At 36.1% G+C, this 23,789-nt stretch overlaps 1 protein-coding gene across 1 annotated transcript; it reads left to right on the top strand.

Moving 5' to 3' along the window:
• The first annotated feature begins 21,459 nt into the window (after positions 1–21,459).
• LOC138897432 (uncharacterized) lies at positions 21,460–21,927 on the top strand. Its single transcript, XM_070183401.1, has one exon. The coding sequence runs from the start codon at positions 21,460–21,462 to the stop codon at positions 21,925–21,927; it is 468 nt and encodes a 155-aa protein (XP_070039502.1).
• Positions 21,928–23,789: the final 1,862 nt, after the last annotated feature.

Genomic DNA, 23,789 nt, shown 5'->3' on the forward strand with positions numbered 1-23,789 from the left:
ATGACCCAGATAAAATAATAAGTCGAGTCGATTGAAGAATTTAACAGGATTGTTAGCCAGCCATAACCCTGAAATATTATTTCTCATTGAATTAAAATCCTTCGTGCTAAGTATGTTATTTCATTAGTTTTTTTTTACTTGCAATTATCATTCGTAGAATTAATCAAACAAAAATCACCTTGAAATTGTTTTTGACTCGATAAATTAGAAATCGCTTGATTTAGTTGATAATTGATCACAAGTCCTTATGGAAACGATACTCTACTCACTCTTTATTACTTAGTTGACCGCGTATACTTGTGTGTGTGAATTAGGGCAACAGTAGGTCATAGATATTTTAGCCAAATTGGTATATCTCTTACCTGAGCTTAGTTCTTCCTTCTATCATTTGTATCACCGTGTTCATAAGACCATCACAGAGTCCCCCATATTCTTCTATTAATTTTCTGTAACGATCCATACTAACAAAAATACAAGCATTATTAGAATCATCATATTACGGGCATGGATCAACAAAACATGAATACTTATCATACCACAATGATTTATTCAAAGATGCCATGTCAGGGAGAATACAAAAAAAAAATAGAACTTGAATAGGAAAAAAGAAAGTTTAATCTGTCTAAACAGTTAATTTCTAAGTCCCTAACAACGGCACTAAAAATTTGTTGCCCCAAAATATACATGCAAGTATACATGGTCGACAAGTAATAAAGAGTGAGTAGAGTATCGTTCCCACGAGGACTAGTGATTAACTATCAACTAAATTAAACTAAAATAATTAATCTATTCAAGTAATTTTTTAAAGTATGAATATTTAACTAAAACTAATCTAGAGTAGCAAACTAAGCGATTACAGAAAATAAGTCGGCAAGCTTAGACAAATTCAATGGGAGAAAATGTTCTAGAGCTATGGGTTAGCTAGTAATTCCGTTGAGTTTTCTACTTAAATTGTCTAATTAATTTATCTGGTTTATTGATTGACAGTGTTAATATTACTCGTAGCATTCTCCCGAAGAACTGCTCGCCTATTCAAGTTAACCTAACGCCTATTCCTATGGAATTAGGGTTAATAAGAACGCATTAATAATTCTCGTATAGTAACCAAGCAAGACGATTAAGTATATCCATATCCTAACCGCAAATCTGTTCCCCGTAATTCAGGTTCACGATCTTACTCTACTCAATCCTATATGCCATCTAAAATTTCCTTTCTCGAGTTCAATCCGAGATTCGTAGATATTATTCAATACGCGATCAGACAATTAAATAATTAAGAACAAAAATAAATAAATAAATCAATATGATAAAATAATAAAAATAATTCAAATTTCAAACTACAACGTTCATATACCACCCCACAACTCTAGAACTAATAAATTATGAGATTAAAAGAAGATAAGAGAAGAAAAATTAGTTTGAAGCTTTCTCCAAGTGTGGTCTGCATTCTCTACCTCCAAAGTGACGTGTTCTCCTCCCAAAAATATATTAGATATCCTCCAAATTAGATTTAAAACCCCTTTCATACGAGTTGGGACCGTGTATAGCCAAAATAATTTTATTCCGGACGAAATAGAAAAAATTCAGTAACACAGGTCCAGGCCAGCGCTAGGCGCTATACCAGCTTTAGAACCAGTGAGTCTGCCGCCTCATGCAACTTGGAATCTTTCCACCCAATCTCAACACCTTCCATTCTTTACTTAAAAATAATCACTGCCAAAGTCACGTCATGCATAGAACTTTAATCAAAGTTTTCTCCTATTTTGATCCAGAATTTTCCTAATTCACCAAAATTCACGTAATTAGTAAGTTCTTCATAATTGAAGAATATTGGACATATTCAAACGAAATACAACTAAAAAGTGATAAAAATATGAGTAAAGAAATATTAAAATGTACACAAATATGCCCAACATCAACCGTCGTGCGAATTTGAAAAATAGGACAACGAAACATGATTCTAGACAATCAGGTGAAAATTATAGTTATACCATCCATTTTCTCAAGCATTTGTCCAAATGGACGCTTAATGCGAGTTTATAATGGTAAGTTATTGTTTGCCCGTAAAACGGTATAGTTGAATTTATATGTGGTTTCTAGATAAGTGAATTAATTTGATCCTGAAATAAATAAATAATTGAAGAGTTGCGCAATACTTAGCCTTAAGATATAGACGAAACAACAGAAGCAACAATTCCGGGAATAAGGTTTCCGGACACAACAACAAAAGAATCGAAAAATCAGAAGATAAAATTGGATTGAGCTTTGTATAAAATATAATATAAGTTTGCCAGAAAATTCTCCTCCTTCCAATGACAACTGAGCTCACTATTTATAGCTATGAAGAAAGTCCTAGGGTCAGGCCCTTCTTTAATGTCAATTATGAGGGGCATTTATGAAGATGTAACGGTGAGCATAAATGTCAAATTTCTTGTAACGGATAATTGTTCTTAATGCTATGAATATTCTCTATTGAATGCTAGTGAGAGAAGAGCATTTATCACATCTTTATGAGCATTATTCTTCCCGGTGACAAACAAAACAGTTATCTTCAGTCCTCAGTTATCTCCCTGTCTTGGGCTCCACGTATCCCTTTCTCGGAGGGCAACGTGTCATAATATATTTTATCCAATAGAGTTATACAGCTTAATTAATTACCATTCATATGATGAGGGCCTACTTTTGTTCATGTGCGGAAGGGCAAAAGTGTGTCTACAAATCACACAGGATTATCAACTCTTTCGTTCTCAAATTTTAGTGGGAGTTCCCTTCCCAGAGTTAATTTGACTGATTCTGTGTTTTAAATTGGATATATTGATCCAGTTTTGAAAACAAGATTTAGATATGTAAATACATTATTATAAGCTGCAATTGTTTCTTTCAAATGAAGACATTATACTTTCGAAGACTTAGTCAAAGAATTAAGTTTGTGAGTTTTGAGAAGCGAAGTTGGACTATAATCTAAGATAGTACAAGAGGAATATAAAAAACACAATGTCCTGTTTAAAGTAAAGAATAAAGAATTTAAAGACAACGCGTTATGTGAAGAATGGGAAATGATTCCATGATCACTAGACAATAATTAAAGAACTATTTAAACTTTTGCGCAATTTGCTCGTGCTGCAGGATGCCAATTATATTATATATCTGGTACTTTAATTATAGCCATGTGATTAAAACTCTTTTATTTTCTCTTTGTATATAAGTCCTGGAGGAGGTGGGTATACTTCTTCCATTGCGAAAATAAACCACTACATACCGTTTGTACATACCAAAGAAGAGATTCAAGTAAGGCTGCAAAGGATGTGAAGAAGTTTTATTTAGCAGCTGGATTTTGGATGAAAGAACATGAGGTCAGTTTTCATAAAACTTTAGCTTCTTGCACTTAATTTTAATATGATTTGGTTTTTTATTTATCTTTTCAAATTGTCACAGCTTTTATTATGAGTGGTATTTTGTATATTTTTTCTTCTTATTTATTTATTTATTGAAAACGACGATGTCCATAAGATGATAAAGGCAAGCCTTACTCATGCACTTTTTTACTAATTAATGCTTAACATAAGTAGCAAATCTATAGCTATAGAAAGATTTGCAAAAACCTAATATCATAATTACTACCATATTATTTGTTAGATTTAAACTCAACATCATAAGACTTGTGGCACCTTAATCTGGACATTTGAGTTTCAGCTTATTGAGAAATTATTAGAAGAGTGTATAGTCAGTAGTCACCCATTCTTGAGTTTTAGTGGATTGAAAAAATGAAAAGAATTGCGAGTTGTTAAGAGAGTACAAAATGTAATTCATCCTAAATTAATGTAATTCTCTCTCCCTACTTTTTTCTCAATATTCTTTCTTCTTTTATTGTTTTATAACACAAAAGTAAAATGAAGGAGGTGTAAGGTTGGCTTTTTTTTTTTTTTTACTTCAAATACGAGTCACGATTTTATTACCACTGTGTGCAAAAAAAGTTGCCGAAGGGCGTCTAGGCCTTACCTTCATATACATTTTGGAGCCTGTACTAGTATGACTCAAGATTTGTAAACATAACAGTTCCCTAGCTATGAACAAACTCATTGATCCTAAAATAAAGTGGCAACAAAGCTGGGAGTTCAAGGTGGCTCGAACGTGAGCATGCTTGGTCTCCTCTTCTTGACTTGAAATGAAGGCATTTGCCATCTATCTGTGTTCAAAAGTCCTTTAATCTGACTAGGTAAAGAGCAAAAATTTGTACATATGTATTGGTTTTCCTGATTGTGGCTTAGAGAGGCCATTCTATCTGTGACTTGGTTGACCTCTCTAAAACAATGATTGGTGAAGATACCTTGTCTATTAATGAGTTTCTTAATATCTTGGACTGCTTCTTTGATTCTCCACGGAATGGTCCAGTTGCCAGAGATGCAATTTTATAGTAACATTGAATCAGTTTCACCAATGATTAAGTTCAACCTTTTTTCTATACACCACTTGATCTCAAACAAGAAAGCACATGCCTCAGCCTAATTGCTTGTACCTTGCCCCAGCGGAATGGAGTAGGCCATTATAAATTTGCCCATATTGTCCCTCACTACACCTCCTCCTCCACATTCACCATTTCTGCATGAACCATCACTGTTAAGTTTCACGAACAAGATAGGTGGTTTAATCTATTTCACCACATAGGTATTAGTTTCCATTAGAGGTAGTTCCCAAACTCTGCACAGGTTCTCCTATGAGTAGTTGAGATCCAATTTCCTGAATTGAGCTTTGACAATTTGTATAATATTGAAGTTGATTAGTGAGATAGATTTTGCAACTGTTGGCCTCTCCATTTCATATTTAGAGCTGCATTTTGACCTCCATAACTCCCATATTACTATAGGTGGAAGTATCCTGCAAAATATAGGCAGCCACAGAGTTAGCAGTATTATGATTTCAGTAATTTACAAGCAAGTTTCTAAGTGGTACTCCACTGTATACAATGCCAATCTTGCCAGCATAGTAGTCCCATATGAGCTGCTCATATTGTCCACTGATGAACAAATGTTGAACAGACTCTTTTGCAGATTGCATATTTAAATCTGTACAACAATAACACTTAGAAATAATATTAGTACCAAATTTTTTAATTCTATCATCGGTGGGAATTCTGTCATGGACAACTCTCCACGTAATACAGGCCATTTTAAAAGGCACATTTTTGTGCCAGATCATGCTATCAAATTGGGAGATCTATTTCCTTTGTCTTAGTTTCTTCCAGGCAGAGGCTATGGAGAACTTTCCATCTTGAGTTTTATTCCAGATTAGGGTGTCATTTTCATCAGGATGAAGATTGATTTGAAGAGCTGAAATCTGGTCTTTCACATTATCAGGAGGCTGGATGTTTAAAGTGGACCAGTCCTAGAGACCCTCATTTAGAACTTCATTGACCTTGATATTATCCTGTACAATAGCTCCTCCCATTCTATTGTGTAGAGGACCAAGCTTGGACCAGTTGTCAAACCAAAAACTGATATTCCCTTTTTTCAATTGCCATTGGATGCAGGGCTCCAGTTCACTCTTCAACTTACACATGGCCTTCCAACTATGCGATTGCCCATTCCTCCACTGAAGATTGATTGGATGCTCATTGCCAAAGTATTTGGCTTTCATGAATTGAGACTATAGGGAATTACTGGTTCTCAGGTTCCACCATTGTTTAGCCATGAAAGCCTGATTAATATCTTCAAGCCTTCTGAAATTAGCTCCCCCCTCTTCATAAAGGAAACACAAGTTAGACCAGGAGACCCAGTGGTATCTTCCCCCCTCTTCTTAGCCAGACCAGAAAAATCTGGCTATAAACTTCTCAATCATATCTAGTGACCCTTTAGGTGGATGAACAGCTGCCAGCGTGTGAGTATTGATGGCTAGGAGAACATGTCTAATGAGGACAGCCCTACCCCCACTAGATAAAAAATTTAGATGCCAACCTCTAACTCTGTTGATGGTTTTGGTAACCATATCCGCAAAGATAGAGATCTTCTTTCTCCCATAGTAGATAGGGCAGCCTAGATACCTCATGGGGAGTTTATCAAACCTCATACCAAGAATCCTTCCCTCTCTTCTGATAGTGCTCTGAGGGGTATTCTCAGTCATAGAGTAGCATCTTTTGTTCTTGTTTATCAATTGGCCAGAAACAGTTTCATACGTATTCAGGATATTTAGCAGAGGATAGTATCATCAGCAAAGGCCAGATAGTTGACTTGAGGGCCTTGTCTCTTCATGTAGAAACCATGGAATATCCTATTATTTTGGAGAGCATTGAGCATCTGAGACAATAATTCAGCACTGAGGACAAAAAGGGAAGGAGAAAGGGGATCACCTTGTCTAGGACCTCTGCTGGATTTAAAGAAGTCATGCATGCTACCATTGACTATCAGAGAGTACCAGTTATTAGAAATAAACCTATATATAAGATTAATCCATTCCTCAGCAAAACCCAGATGTCTTAACATGAAACATATATATGCCAGGAGACTCTATCATATGCTTCAGCCATGTCAAGTTTAATAACAACATTGCCACCTCTCATAGGTTTTCTAATATCAGAAATAATTTTCTGAGCCAGAAGAATGTTTTCAGTGATGGCTCTACCTTTCACAAAGCCACTTTGGTTAGTAGAGATGATTTTAGGCAAGAGGGAGCTAAGTCTAGCATTGATAACCTTGGCAATGATTTTTTCGGTAACATTACATAGGCTAATTGGTCTAATATCTGAGAAGCTTTGGGGAGAATCAACTTTTGGGAGCATCACCAGGCAAGTATGAGAGAAAAACCTAGGTAAGACAGCCCCATGGAAAAAAGCCACCACTGCTCTATGAACATCATTACCAACCACATACCAAGCAGTTTGATAGAATCTTCCACTAAGGCCATCCGGACCTGGTGCACTATCAGGATCAATAGAGAAGACATTGTCTTTGACTTCTTGAGTAGATGGAGTGAACATCAGGAAGTTGTTATCATCATCATTGATGACCTTTTTAATAATATTCAAGGCTTGAAGATCTTCAGTGGTGTTATCAGCGCTAAAAAGATCTTGAAAGAACCTTACTCCAGCATCAGCTATCTCAGTAGTACCCTCCATCCAATTACCATTACAATCTTTGATCTTCATGATGGATAACATTTTCCTTCTATCACAAATGGCACCATGAAAGAAGGCAGTGTTTTCATCACCTTCAGATAACCACCTTACTCTGGCTTTTTGTCTAAGCACACTATCTTGCAATTCTGCCTTAGCTTTGGATAATTTGAGCATGTTGCCTTGGTTGTTGTCATTAAGGTAGACTTCTTCAAGTCTTCTAATCTCCATTTTCAGTTTTTTTGGTTCCTCATAAATATCCCCAAATACAGTTCTAGACCAAGAGCTTAATGCACTGCATACTCTCTTGATTTTTTGATGCAAATTGTACAAAGGATTGCCATTGTCTTCTCCAAGCCAGGCCTATTGAATCACATTGAGGTACTTCTCGTGATGCACCCAGAAATTTAGAAACTTGAAATACCTAACATGCTCAGAAGGACTAGAACCACAAGCAATCAATAGTGGAGAGTGATCAAAACAGGATCTAGACATGTGTTTGACTGAGGTCCCACCAAATAGATCAAACCATTCAACATTGTAAACCAATCTGTCCAATCTTTTCCATATAGTGTTTGGGGGGTCTCTATTATCAGTCCATGTGAAATCAGATCCTACATAACCCCCATCTTGCAACTCACAATCAGAAAGACAAGAGATGAAGTCAAGACTTTTCTCAACTCTAAAATCTCTGCCCCTAGTTTCTCTGCAGCATTGGAAATAATATTAAAGTCCCCCACAACTCCCCATGGACCATTGATAGTACTGGCAGTTGCTCTAAGATCATCCCACAGAAGGTTTCTTAGTTGCTCATCACATTTGGCATAGACTGTCGTCATGAAGAAGGATATAGGCCTCTGTGTATCAGTGATATGTACTAATACGTGTTGCTCTCTGTCTTCTATGATATCGAGCACATATTCATTGGACCATAGAATTCAGATTTTGTTGGAGCAATTATGAAAACAAGACTGGTAGCCCAGTCATCTTTTAAATTTGTCTATCTTTCTTGCTGCAGCCATAGGCTCTTGAAGGAAGACAAAAGGGAATTTTGTATTGTTGAGGTGTAAGGTTGGCTTATGTATAATGCTTATGTGCTTTTGAACATATGGTTAAACCTTTTGTCCGCAATGGATGAGTCACTTAGGACCAAAATGCTAATCTATTAGTTGACCTCCAGAATCCAGGTCTTAAATTAGCTAGAGACATTCAAACACAAAAGTCTGAGTTCTGTAATTTATTTGAACTGCCATCACTTTGAGCTTTTTCTTTACTTTTTCACAAGTAAATTATTTTACTAATTCATTTTAAGGAAACCTACAGACATATATGAAAATAAACCCATATGAATATTAACTCATATCTTTATAAAACATATACAACCTCCGACAAATCCCACAAAATTAGGGATCTTTTGTAATGATATTCCTTTTTCTCTTTCTTCTTTTATCTTCTCCTCCCACAAACCGCCATTGTCTTTATCCCATCCCTGTTCGTGGTCATCGTAGTTTTGCCTGTTTACAGTTGTCTGCTAGAGTTCGTCGTTACTTCGTCAAAAGTTTGTCAAAGTTCTCTCCTATAGTTCCCTCAACTTCCGTGCACACATGTCATTGTATGACGTATGTATGTCGTTGTATATATAAGTCATATTTGACATACACATGACATACAATGATATATTGGTGACATGCATAGTATAAATTACTTGCATGTCACTGCATGTTGCTCGTATGTCTTATGTATATCACGTGATAGATGTGACTTACATACAACATACACGTGATATACATACGATATAAAGTTATTCCACCACCAGCCCTAACAGAAGTCACCACAACCACTACTAAAAACAACAATAACTACTCCTTATTACACCATAACAATGAAAAGAACATTTCCATTAAAAAAAGAAAGAAGAAGACTCCGGACATATCTCTCCTATAATATATTTCAAACTAGTAAACTTACCCGCGCTTTGCGCGGGGTTTAAAAAACATCAATAAAATTTTAAAAAAGAATTTATCGAGTTAATAACAAATGTAGATATTATCCCTCTTTTTATGACAAAGCAAATCGCCAATAAATAAAATACATTTGGTTTAATTCATAAATTTAGTTTATTTGTAGCAAATAATCTATGTGATGTATAGTTAACTGTATATTATCAATGAATATTACTTAAGTTTTAACTAATTAAGAAAGTCCAAGACTAAGAAAAATAAAACCTAAAATTAAAATAAACGTTGCATAGATTCTTAAAACTACCAATTACACAAATAAAATAAATTAAATTATTGTTAGTTGTATATTGAGAAGCTGAAAATTTTTATGAGAAAAAATATATACTTTTTGACAAAAGATCATTAGGAAGACCTCCTCCTCTTACTTTGCAAACATAAATGTTAAAACTTTTATTCCGTTAATTTATTGTATTATTCTGGTAGTTAAAGCATACTTTTATGGGATATATTTAATTGAGTAACTGCAATATTAAATTAGAGATAATGTCACACTTTAAAGAATAAAATTCACCAAGCATTCACAGGAACATTTAATTTTTTTAATAAAACAATCTTTCAATAACACACTTAATAAGACAAGAATCAAAACTAATTGTGTGTAAATCCTAACATTAGAATAATGAGTATTGTTTGCAAGTTGATTATGAACTTCACTAAGTTTTCAATCATCGATAGTATAACCCGAAAATAAAAAATACTTTATTTCATAAAGTTAATAACTCATTGTCTAGTGATTTTTAAAATACTGAAATCCTACCCCATTCACAGTGTTAAAATTTTTGATCGGTAATAATCTATTATTACATGTGATTTCTTAATTAATTAGATTACATTATATGTTAACTTAAAGTTATCTACAAATTGTCAATGTCATAGATTAATGCCTAATTCAAAAAAGTTCATTGAAGAAAAGAAATAGAGGCAAAAAAATTAAGAACATATAGTAAAAATATATTTATAAAAATGATAAATTATATATAACAGGAAAAGAAAAACACATTAAAATCTCACTTCGACGTCGGATAAAATCACGACTCAAAGTTATTGCAATTGTAGAGAATAAATATATACAACAAAAAACAGATATCAAAATCTCTATGTATTATTTGAAAAAAATCACTACTTCAACTTATACAACATAAACTTAAAGATGACAAAATCAAAGATCATTAACGAGAATTGTGAAATACGCTTTACTTCGATCTTCACCTCATTATTTGACACTTACTCTTAAATATTCTTCTTAAGATTCACACACGTATGGAATATCTTCGTGCATTTACCTTAAACAAAAAACAAAGAAGAGAAATTATACCATATCTTAGTGATAATTTTTCTTTTCCACTACAACCTTTGACATAGAGATAGCTCAAACCATTATAAGCAGAATATAAAGTTAGTATCAATCATATTTGTTCAAAACATAAAAGTCCTTATATAGGTACATATGGAGGAACATATAATAAATAATTATAAACTTACACATTAAATATTTAGAGGTTATGAATATGAAATGCATGAGAGTTATTGAGATTATTAAAAATATAGGTTATGGAGATAAAGAGGTGTGAGTTATGAAGATAGAATTTTTAATATAAAATAAATGGAAAAAATGATGAAAACCTCCCCCAAAAAAAGAAAGGAGAAAAAAGATAAATGTGTTTCTTGGCTTTAGAGAGGTGCCACCTCACTTTTCTATTGCCCACTTATATATATAGATATGGATATGGAACCAAACCCAAAAGCTTCGAAAGTCAACAATGGATTTCAGTTTTCTAGTGTTAATTCGAATTTCACTCCAGGTTTCAAATCTTGAATCTTACAAATAATCTTGCCTCAACATAGATTCAACCATAATCTCAATTATGAAATACAAAAAATTGAACCCCATATGAATGACGATGAAAATTTAAGAATTATAAGGTAGAGAGTTTAGTATATCAATTATTAATACATATGAGAAAGAGAGAAAAAGAAAACGGGCAAGATTGGGAGCGATAAAGCCTGTCAAAATTGGAGCCAAAAATGAAGGGATACTTATTCCCTTAAGTTGCAATATTTTGAAACCTATTGTTATATCGAATAATTATTTGAAAGAGTGTATAAAAAGTATAATGAGGGATTCTGTTTCGTCGTGTGGTGTAAAATTCTCATCATTTTAATGTACATCAAACTAAAATATAATTCAAATAATTTTGAAATTAAAATTAGAAAAAGCAGCGACTCAAGTTGATATATGGGAGCTTGTGCTAGGAACAAGGAGAGGATTGTCAATTTTCTTTTAGATATTCTGCCAATTTTTGTTTTCCAAAAAAATATTCATATAGTGTTTGCCATTTGTATTGGAAATACACTTCTTGGTTTTTTTTTTTTTTTTTTTGGGGGTGGGGGGGGGGGGGGGGGGGGGTTCTACTCCGAGTATATCAGTACTTTAACCATACCTTATTAACTAGTGAAATTACATACTATACTAAAGTAATTTATTTTGTACATTTAGTTTCACTTGATAGGAAATTATCAGACATTTAATTCAATAAAAAAGATGTGTGTAATGTTATAATTCTGTATTGCTGTAATAAATAATTAAACTTTCTGAAAAAACAAAAAAGAAAGTTAGTAATACTTGTTTAACGAAATAGATTCTGAAAAAAAAAACAGTATAGGAATAAATCGAGCCCACTGAATACACAGTGTGCCCTTAAAGAAATTATTCCCCTCAAGTACCCGAGGTGCGGGAATATATCCTCCCAGGATAGAACGATTTAACTCACCAGAGTGTTGGTACCAAAACGCCGGTGAACAGCGAGCCACTCGAAGACTGTAAAACATACTGGAATTTATTGTGCAGAAGAAGAAGAAGAAAAAATTTCGTAAGGAAAGATTCTGAGATTCAAACTCTATTTATAGAGTTATTTAATTAATTAATTAAATAATTGAAAGGAATTTTGTCCAAAAAGATTAATCAATCAATCGATCCGAAGCCGAAGCCGAGCCGAGCGAGCGACGACGACGACGGCGCGAGGCTTGCCTTCTTCTTAACTCTTTAAGAGCTAGAAGAAGAGCAATTATATATATACCCATCAAAAGCCTTTTCTTCCTCCGATATGGGACAATGTCCCTTTGCCAAGGGAAACTTAAATATTTTATTTTTCCTCCATTTCTCATTCACCCTCTTTAAGCTACACAAGCTTAAAATCCCAACAATCCCCCACATGAATGGGGAATGGCTATAAAATAAAGGAATGCACGGACGCATGTGTGTTTTACATGCAAGAATTAATTGCATCTGGATAAGTAGGTTTTCCTTTGAACTTTCCGTAGTAAACTTATATCGGATATGCTCGGTCAATCGATAGATTTGATATCTTTGAACCGTCGAGCTTTGTTGTATACCTAGACAACATAAGTCACACAATTAATCCTTAACCATCTATGGTTCTCACGGTTGTGTTCGTTTCAGTCATGAACACCGCCTGGTTTCATGAGTGCTTATAGAATGGGTCTTTACTTTCATTCCCCTTGAAGCGGCTTACACTTCACACTCACATAGGTGATTTCTAAACGTGTAATCCTATAGACACACTATCTGGTCATATCCTGCCAGACTTAGCAAATCATTAAAAAACCTTTAAGCTTTGTTGACTCATCAAAAAGCCTTAATGCTTTACCTCGGTTTCTGAACATTGTCTTCATCACGAGAATGGGTTGAGTTATTTGACAATATTGAACCGTCATTCATAACTTTGTTTGATCTCTTTGAACCTAGCTCGTGGGATCTCCAGTCTGCTAGGTAGAGTTACCGTCATGATGACTTGTCCTAGACCTTAACCTCATTCCCTTTGATGATCTTTCAACTGCCTCTCTAGATAGGCGTTTTGTAAGTGGATCCGACACGTTATCTCTTGACTTTATGTAGTCAATTGTGATAACACCACTAGAGAGTAGTTGTCTAATGGTATTGTGTCTCCGTCATATATGACGAGATTTTCCGTTATACATAACGCTCCCTGCCCTGCCTATTGCCGCTTGACTATCACAATGTATACAAATAGGTGCCAAAGGTTTAGGCCAAAATGGAATATCTTCCAAGAAATTCCGGAGCCATTCAGCTCCTTCACCAGCCTTATCTAAAGCTATAAATTCAGTGATCCACGTTTGGGCGATGCACGTTTGTTTGGATGATTTCCAAGACACTGCTCCACCCCCAATTGTGAAAACATATCCACTTGTGGATTTAACTTCAGATGATCCAGTGATCCAATTTGCATCACTATATCCCTCGATCACGGAGGGATATTTGTTATAATGCAATACGTAATTTTGGGTATATTTGAGATACCCCAAAACTCGTTTCATTGCCATCCAATGTATATGATTGGGATTACTTGTAAACCGAATCAGTTTACTAATAGTACATGCTATATCTGGTCGTGTACAATTCATGATATACATCAAACTTTCCAATACTCTTGCATAATCCAATTGTGAGTCACTTTCACCTTCATTCTTTTGAAGTGCATAACTCACGTCAATTGGAGTCTTAGCAATTTTGAAATCCAAATACTTGAACTTGTCAAGTACCTTTTCAATGTAGTGAGACTGTGATAATGCTAGACCTTGTGGAGTCTTGTGAATTCTGATTCCTAAGATCACATCAGCAACTCCTAAGTCTTTCATATCGAATTTGCTAGCCAACATGCGCTTAGTAGCATTTATATCTGCCATGTTTTTGCTCATTATCAACATGTCATCAACATATAAACAAACAATAACTTCATGACCTAGAGTGTTTTTAATGTAAACACATTTGTCGCACTCGTTGATTTTAAACCCACTTGCCAACATTGTTTGGTCAAATTTGGCATGCCATTGTTTAGGTGCTTGTTTAAGTCCATAAAGCGACTTAACAAGTTTGCACACTTTCTTTTCTTTATCAGTTACCACAAAACCCTCAGGTTATTCCATGTAAATCTCTTCCTCTAATTCTCCATTTAAGAAAGCTGTTTTAACATCCATTTTATGGATTTCAAGACCATACACGGCCGCTAGTGCCACTAACACCCTAATAGATGTTATCCTCGTTACTGGCGAGTAAGTGTGAAAGTAATCAAGGCCTTCCTTTTGTCTATAACCTTTGACAACAAGTCTTACCTTATATTTGTCAATAGTTCCATCAACTTTCACTTTCCGTTTAAAGATCTATTTCGAACCTAAAGGCTTATTTCCCGGAGGAAGATCTACCAATTCCCATGTATGGTTATCCAAAATTGATTGAATCTCACTATTGACTACCTCTTTCCAAAACGCTGAATCAGAAGATGACATAGCTGCTTTAAAAGTTTGAGGCTCATTTTCAAGCAAGAATGTCACAAAATTTGGTCCAAAGGAAGTAGATGTTCTTTAACGTTTGCTACGCCTTGGATCTTCTATACTTGGAGTATTTTCCTTTGGTTCTTCCCAAGGTCGTTTAGGTCTTTCACTTAACGACTCACATTCAGTTTTATACGGATATATGCTTTCAAAGAATTCAGCATTATCTGATTCCATTACCGTATTAACGTAAATTTCGGGATTATTGGATTTATGAACCAAAAACCGACATGCTTTACTGTTTGTAGCATATCCAATGAAAACGCAATCAACAGTTTTTGGTCCGATTTTAACCTTTTTAGGTAAAGGAACTTGTACCTTTGCTAGACACCCCCACACTTTGAAATATTTCAAGTTGGGTTTTCTTCCTTTCCATTTTTCATATGGATTAGATTGCGTTTTGTTGTGAGGTACTCTGTTGAGTATTCGGTTAGCTGTAAGGATAGCTTCTCCCCACAAACTCTGCGGTAATCCGGAACTTATTAATAAAGAATTCATCATTTCCTTTAATGTCCGATTTTTTATTTCCGTAATTCCATTGGATTGAGGTGTGTAAGGTGCAGTAGTTTGATGGATAATTTCATATTCCGAACATATTTCTGCAAATGGAAATTCATATTCTCCACCACAATCACTTCTAATCATTTTGATCTTTTTATTCAATTGATTCTCCACTTCATTCTTGTATTGCTTAAATGCTTCAATTGCTTCATCCTTACTATTAAGCAAATAAATATAACAATATCGAGTGCAGTCATCAATAAAAGTAATAAAATACTTTTTTTCACCTCGAGATGGTATCGACTTCATATCACAAATGTCAGTACGAATTAAGTCTAAAGGATTTGAATTCCTTTTAATAGACTTATAAGGATGTTTTACAAACTTAGACTCAATACATATTTGACATTTTGATTTATTACACTCGAATTTAGGCAACACTTCTAAATTAATTAACTTCCTCAAGGTTTTGCAATTGACATGTCCTAAACGAATATGCCATAAATCATTTGACTCCAATAAATAAGAAGAAGCTACAATTTTATTCATACTGTCAACAACCATTACATTTAGTTTGAAGAGGCCCTCTGTGAGGTAGCCCTTTCCAACATACATTTTATTCTTGCTTACAACAACTTTATCAGAAACAAATACACATTTGAATCCATTCTTAACAAGCAAAGAAGTAAAAACTAAATTCTTCCTAATAGTAGGAACATGAAGAACGTTGTTAAGCGTTAACACCTTGCCGGAAGTCATTTTCAGGAATATCTTCCCATAACCTTCAATTTTGGCTGTTGCAGTATTTCCCATGGAAAGCTCTTCTTCGGCACCAGCAGTAGAGTAAGTCGCAAATGCTTCCTTGACAGCACAAACATGTCGAGTGGCTCCAGAATCAATCCACCACTCCTTCGGATTTCCAACTAGGTTGCATTCTGAAAGCATTGCACACAGATCATCAATGTCATCATTCTTCTCCACTATGTTGGCATGTCCCTTCTTCTTATACTTTTTTGGGAGACGACAATCAGGGGCTTTGTGACCGGTTTTTCCACAATTGTAGCAGCTGCCCTTGAATTTCTGTTTGTTCTGCTCCTTAGTCTGTCCAGAAGACCTCTTTCTCTTCTTACTTTTTGGAGCAGTCTCCTCAACGATATTAGCTCCCATGATCGTTGAATTTCCACGAGATTTCTTCTCGGCTGTTTTGTTGTCTTCCTCAATCTTGAGACGAATCACAAGATCTTTCAACTTCATTTCTTTGCGCTTGTGCTTAAGATAGTTCTTGAAATCTCTCCACGAAGGAGGCAATTTTTCAATCATTGCAGCCACTTGAAATGCTTCATTCAGGACCATACCTTCAGCAATAAGGTCATGAAAAATAAGTTGAAGCTTCTGAACTTTGGTTCCAACAGTTTTACTGTTTATCATTTTATAGTCTAGAAACTTGGCAACCACGAACTTCTTCAAGCATGCATCTTCAGTCTTGTACTTCTTTTCAAGTGCGTCCCATAATTCTTTCGAAGTATTCATCGCACTGTACACATTGTACAAGTCATCCTCTAAAGCGCTTAAGATATAGCCTTTGCAAAGAAAATCTGCCTGCTTCCACGCCTCAACAATCATGAATTTCTCGTTGTCCGGCATGTCCGCAGCAGGCACTGGAGGTTCTTCACTAGTGAATTTATGCATACCAAGTGTGGTAAGTCAGAAGAACACCCTTTGCTGCCATCCTTTGAAGTTAGCTCCGAAAAATTTCTCCAATTTCTCTGCCGGTGGAACAGCAGTCCGGCTTGACGAGGCTATCGTCGTTGCCGCAATAGTCGCAGAAGAATTTTCGTTATCAATTGCTATTTCTCACTGTAAACAACAGAAGAGTTCAATTAATGGCAAAATCAGAACAGTAAACAATACTGTTATTAACAAAAACAGTATGTATAATAAATAAAATCGAAGTTTTTACATATTGTTTCACAGAAAAACGATGAAGTTTTTATGTTCTTCAAATCTTTTTATGAATTTCAATACTCTGATGAAATTTTTTATATCTTCAAATCAGAATAGTAAAATTCAGAAGGAGTAGAAAACCACACAGGTTTTAATCTCCACAAACAAAATATAGAATATAATAAAATAATTTCCTTAAGAATGTTATAATTCTGTATTGCTGTAATAAACAATTAAACTTTCTGAAAAAATAAAACAGAAAGTTAGTAATACTTGTTTAACGAAATATATTCTGAAAAAAAAAATAGTATAGGAATAAATCGAGCCCACTGAATACACAGTGTGTCCTTAAGGAAATTATTTCTCTCAAGTACCCGAGGTGCTGGAATATATCCTCCCAAGATAGAACGATTTAACTCACCGGAGTGTTGGTACCAAAACGCCGGTGAACAGCGAGCCACTCAAAGGCTGTAAAACACACTGAAATTTATTGTGCAGAACAAGAAAAAGAAGAAGCTCAGAAAATTTCGTAAGGAAAGATTCTGTGATTCAAACTCTATTTATAGAGTTGCTGGCATTATTTCTGAAAAGGTTTGCAACCTTTCAGAAACAGCCATGGCTGTTGGAACAGGGTTGTTTGAAATATTGCGGGAAAATATATTTAAAATAATCCGAAAAAAAAAACGGGCCTGACCGAACCGGGTCGCGGGTCATGGGTTATTCCGGATTGAATTTTTCGTTAATTATTTAATTAATTAATTAAATAATTGAAAGAAATTTTGTCCAAAAAGATTAATCAATCATTCCGAAGCCGAAGCCGAGCAAGCGACGACGACGACGGCGCGAGGCTTGCCTTCTTCTTAACTCTTTAAGAGCTAGAAGAAGAACAATTATATATATACCCATCAAAAGCCTTTTCTTCCTCCGATATGGGACAATGTCCCTTTGCCAAGGAAAACTCAAATATTTCATTTTCCCTCCATTTCTCATTCACCCTCTTTAAGCTACACAAGCTTAAAATCCCAACATGTGAGGAATTGCTTAATAAATCCTTACTAACAGAGTAGCCCAAAATAAATTCGCCCCGGTATGATGCTATATCATCCGCTCATCGTGTTAGCTCAAGAGCAATGAGGGGAAACAATAAAATAATATAAATATAAATAAAAGGATGATCCAACTAAAGTTAAAGCTACTGTAGTAACCTTTAGCTCACCTTTATTTTTCATTAGATATAGTTTAAAATGAAAAAGATTGTACAGTATGCGACTTTATCATCCTCACGAAGAAAATAGCTAGCGTACTTTTCCTCACAAATCCAACCCACACTTTACTTTTTATTTGGATCATTGGGATTCTTTAACTTGCAGCTTCACACACACAAAAAAAAGGTATGAATAATTAATATTTGTGAAACCAGAAGTTGATAAGAGGGAGGCAACTATGCACTAATTAATATCCATCTTTACTAATTGCTTCAACCACTTCGATAACATAAGAACCCACATTTACAAGATTATTCTTTGGAATAGTTAAATATGAAATTATCAAATATTTGATTTTATATTTATTATACTTATAGAAAATTTTGAGATAAGTCAAAACTTGATTTCATGTTCATAACTTAATATCTATTCTCATTAATGAAATATGTCAAATAAAAAGAATTAAATCAGAGTTAAAAGAAAAGGAAAAAAAAAAAGCAAAGGTAATATTATGCAAGAAGATTTAGAAAATTTAGCAAAACAACCAATAAGTAGTAATAGAGGTCTATATCTCGCTTTTGGCATTATTTATTTATTTTTCTTTGTTTCTGCTGATTCTTTTTCTGTTGTAATTCCTAAGTACAAAGTAGCATTTCGAAGGTAACCCCCCCCCCCCCCCCCAAGCCCGGGTTTTCTCCTTATGACCTTAACCCCTCCCTTTATCATAACACAAAGCATGCCCGCTTATTTTCTCCTTTTTGTCCTCACATTTCTCCCTATTTCCCCTCGCTTAGTAAAAGTCTCATCAGCTTTGAAAATTTTAACAAAAGAATTTAAGCTATATATGTAAATAGTGTAATGATTATTAATAAATTTTAATTTGAGATAGAAGTTAGTTATCATTTATCAGGTTACCAATGATGCTAAAATTTAATGTAATAAATTTATACGTAATCTGAATATAAAAATATATTTTATATCATCAGCGCATACAACTTAATTTTTCAACAAAATTATATAAGCTATTTTACATTGTCTAACACATTCTTCGCAACTTTTGTTTTTAAAGTTTGTTCACTCTTCTCGAATTGCTAGTGAGATAAATTTTGGATGAGCCCGTCCATTTTGATCTATCTGAGATAGATCGCTCATGCCAATGCTTTTAGAAAAGGAAGTGTACAGGGTAAAATATGTCATGACACGTGGCCGTCCAAAAAGGGACACGTGGAATTCAAGACGGGGATGACCAAAAACCGAAGGTAACTGTTTCGTTAGTCACCGAAAAGAATAACGCTCATAAAAATGTGACAAATGCTCTTCGCCCGGTAGCATTTAATAGAGAATACTTTATGGCATTAAGAGCAATTACCCGTTACAGAAAATTTGACATTTATGTTCACCGTTACATCTTCATCAATGTCCCTCATAATTGACAATAAAGAAGGCCACGATCCTAAGACCTCCTTCCTTAGACATAGCTATAAATAGTGAGCTCAGTTATCATTGTAAAGGGGAAAAATTCTCTCGCAAACTTACGCTACATTCTATACAAAGCTTAATACCATCTTATCTTCTTACTTTTTGATTTTGTTGTTGTTGTGCCCGGAAACCCTATTCCCGAAACTGTTGCTTCTGCTATTTCGTCTACATCCTAAGGCTAAGTATTGCATAATTCTTCGATTATTTTATTATTTTATGATCATATTAATTCATTTATTTAGAAATCACGTATAAATTTAACTGTATCATTTTACGGATAAACAGTTTGGCGCCCACCGTGGGGCCTAGACAACTGTGTAATTAAATTAATTCTTGTCTTTTTTACTAACGTGTTTTGATTATTTTGTCTTAGAAAAAATCATAAGAAATGGCAAATAACACTGTTAACAACATGCACAACCCCGAGATTCGAGGGGATTAGCCTCATTTCGAGGACTCAATCAGTGACACCCATAGTGAGGGGAATGGCGCCACACTAGTGCATGACAGGCAATATCCTCGATATGTTCAGGAGACAACTCCCGATGATGCTGATGAGGAACATGTCGTTGATGCGGTTAGGGTCTTGCAAGAACAACATGTCGTTGATGCTGATAAGGAACATGTCGTTGATGCGGTAAGGGTCTTGCAAGAACAACATGCAATTATTCTAGACCACCTCACGCGACAGGATAAGGTTATGACGGAGTTGAACAGGCATTGTCGGGAGCTTCAAATAATGCAAACAGACGAGATTTGATTCCTCCCGGGGCTCCCGCGAATAAAATAACGCAGAGGGTCGACAACAACACTCCTAGGGGTGAAATTAGCTCTGATGGGGCAGGGGGAGAGGATCCGGCCTCATTAACGAGAATGATCCTTTCAAGAATAAACTTTTACGGTTTATGAGGAAAGTGAATGCTCGCATGGACCAGATCCCGGGTGCGCCACCAGTGCTGAAAGGTTCGGACTCGAAAAGGTATACTCAATTGCCATACAAGTCAAGTGCTGCACCAAAGTTAATCCCGAAGCGGTTCAAAATATCGGAAGTGCCAAAGTATGATAGAACTTCAGACCCCGAGAGCATATTACCACCTACACAATGGCGGTAAAGGGAAATGATTTAGCTTCTCACAAAATTGAATCTGTGTTGCTAAAGAAATTTGGAGAAACTCTCACCAGGGGAGCCTTGACGTGGTATTCGCTGATACCCGAGCATTCCATAGACTCCTTTGAAATGCTCGCGGATTCTTTCATCAAGGCTCATGCCGGGATCTAGAAAAGTATAGGCCCGAAAGGTCGACATATTTAGGATTGCACAAGGAGAGTTTGAGCTGCTACGAGAGTTCATTACCCGATTCCAGAAGGAGAGAATGTTGCTCCCGGCTATCCCAGATGAATGGGCGGCTGAAGCATTCACCAAGGGATTGAATCCGAGGAGTTCGGACGCTTCCCAAAAATTGAAGAAAAGCCTACTCGAGTTTTAAGTAACGACCTGGGAGGATATCCATAACCGGCACGAATCAAAAATAAGGATCAGGATGATCAGGTTGAATTAAAGGATAATTATGATGCGGACAGACAGACTTCGAGGGGCCGATTTTTGCCCTACGAACGGACCGAAGGCCGTAGTAGAGGTTTTCGGACGGCGGACAAGTTCGCCGTTGACAGGAGGACTGATCACGATTGGAACAATCAATCACTGCAGGATAAAGATGCGTCAGGGTCACGGGATCCTTCTTACCCCAAGTTATCGGAATATAACCTCAACGTCAGTATAGTGGAGTTGGTGTCGGCCATGAGAAATATCAAAGAAGCACGGTTCCCGAAATCGATGAGATCTGATCCCAGCCAGAGGGATCCAACCTTGTGGTGTGAATACCATAAGATGAATCGCCACCAGATAATGGACTATCGACACCTTCGGGAAGAAGTGGCAACATTATTGAAGAATGGTCACCTCAGAGAATTGTTGAGTGACCAACCTAAGAACAATTATAGTCGTAACCGGGCCAACGCAAAACCCTCAAAAGCAGGAGAAGATCCCCCGCGTCAAACAATCAACATGATCTTCGGAGGGAACGAGACTAACGGGGTCACCTTTTCAGCAACAAAGAAGATGAAAGTATCAATAACGCATAGCAAAAAGCTTCGAGAAGACGATATCACTTTTACGGAGGAGGACGCGGATGGATTGCTGCTACCACACAACGACGCACTGGTAATTTCTTTAAATGTGATAGATTTTAAGATTAAACGTGTTCTAGTGTATCCAGGAAGTTCGGCTAATATCATACAATAGAGAGTATTGGGGCAAGCTAAACTCACCGAAAGCATTGTTTCGGCCAAAAATCTCCTCGGCCGGATTCAACCTCGCAAGTGTGACAACTCGGGGAGAAATTTTATTACTCTCAAACGCTGAAGGATAAATGAAAACAACTCTTTTCGAAGTGATAGATGGTGATATGGGATACAACATCATTCTGGGAAGGCCATGGTTGCACGAGATTAAAGTTGTACCATCAACATATCATCAATTACTGAAGTTTCCAACGCCCGAAGGAATTAAGCAGATAAAGGGTGATCAACCGGCGGTCAGGGAGATGAATGCAATTTTGGTCTCCAATATCAAAGGAAAGGAACACGTGGCATAGCAATTACAGGAGCCGACACCTACTCCTGAACTAGATGAAGTTAGTCCTGGGGCAGAGGCATCAAAATATTATCAGGTGCCAAGATATTTCCAAGTTCCAGAAGAGACCGATGCAGCGAAGTCCACAACGGAAGAGCTGGAGCAAGTGGAATTGTTCGAAGAATTCCTAGAAAGGAAATTCCTCTTGGGGACAGGACTGCACCCAGAACTTAGGTCCGACTTTATTAAATTCCTTAAATCTAACGCTGATTGTTTTGCATGGTCGCATGAGGATATGACAGGCATCCCAACAGAGGTAGCCGTATATAAGTTAAGCTTGGATCCCAACATACCTTCGATAAGACAAAAGAAACGCCCGATTGCTGAAGCCAAGAATAAATTCGCCAAAGAAGAGGTAACCCGCTTACTTAGTATCGGTTTGATTCGAGAGGTAAGATATCCAGACTGGCTAGCCAATGTTGTAGTAGTTCCTAAGAAGAACACTAACTTTTGCATGTATGTAGATTATAAAGATCTTAACAAGGCATGCCCGAAAGACTCATTCCCACTGCCAAATGTCGATCAAATGATTGATGCCAAGGCCGGGCACGAGTTAATGAGTTTTCTCGATGTTTATTCCGGGTACAACTAAATTAAGATGAACCCGGAGGATTAGGAAAAGACTTCATTTATAATGAATTTCGGTATATATTGCTACAATGTGATGCCTTTCGGGTTGAAAAATGCCGGAGTCACTTATCAGCGGCTCGTGAACAAGATGTTTGAAAATCAAATAGGAAAACCTATGAAAGTTTATATAGACGATATGCTCCTTAAGTATTTAAATATAGGTGATCATCTTAAACATCTGCAAGAAACTTTCGGCATCCTAAGGAAGCATAATATGAAACTTAATCCCGAGAAATGCGCGTTCGGGGTCAACTCTGGTAAGTTTCTGGGATTTCTGGTATCACAAAGGAAAATTAAGGATCAAGGCGATAGAAGATATCCAGAACCAACTATCAAACGTGAAGGAAGTTCAAAGGCTTACGAGGAGATTGGCAACTTTGAGCAGGTTCATTTCTTGGTCATCTGAAAAGTGTCATCGTTTCTTTGCATTGCTCAAAAAGAAAAATAATTTCTTATGGACCCCGGAGTGCCAGCATGCTTTGAGGGATTTAAAGAAGTACTTGTAAAGCCCTCCATTGCTTTCAAAACTAAAAGAAGGTGAAACGTTGCTAGTTTATCTCGCGGTCTCGAAAGTTGCGGTAAGTGCGGTTTTAGTCGAAGAGAAAGAAGGTACGCAATCTCCAATTAATTATGTTAGTAAAACTTTAACGGGAGCAGAAACTCGCTACCCACATTTGGAGAAAGTAGCCTTAGCTCTCGTAGTCGTTGCTCGGAAGCTGAGGCCCTACTTGCAATGCCACCCAATAGCTGTGGTGACTACTTTCCCTTTGTGGAACATCCTCCATAAACCCGAGCTCTCGGGTAAATTGGCCAAATGGGCAGACGAAATGAGTGAATTCGAC

The sequence above is a fragment of the Nicotiana tomentosiformis genome, chromosome 8 (genome assembly GCF_000390325.3).
Source record: "Nicotiana tomentosiformis chromosome 8, ASM39032v3, whole genome shotgun sequence".
In the NCBI taxonomy this organism is placed as follows: Eukaryota; Viridiplantae; Streptophyta; class Magnoliopsida; order Solanales; family Solanaceae; genus Nicotiana; species Nicotiana tomentosiformis.

Excerpts from the sequence above, each read along its gene's own strand:
- LOC138897432 (XM_070183401.1), top strand. The coding sequence starts at position 21,460 with ATGAGATCTGATCCCAGCCAGAGGGATCCAACCTTGTGGTGTGAATAC.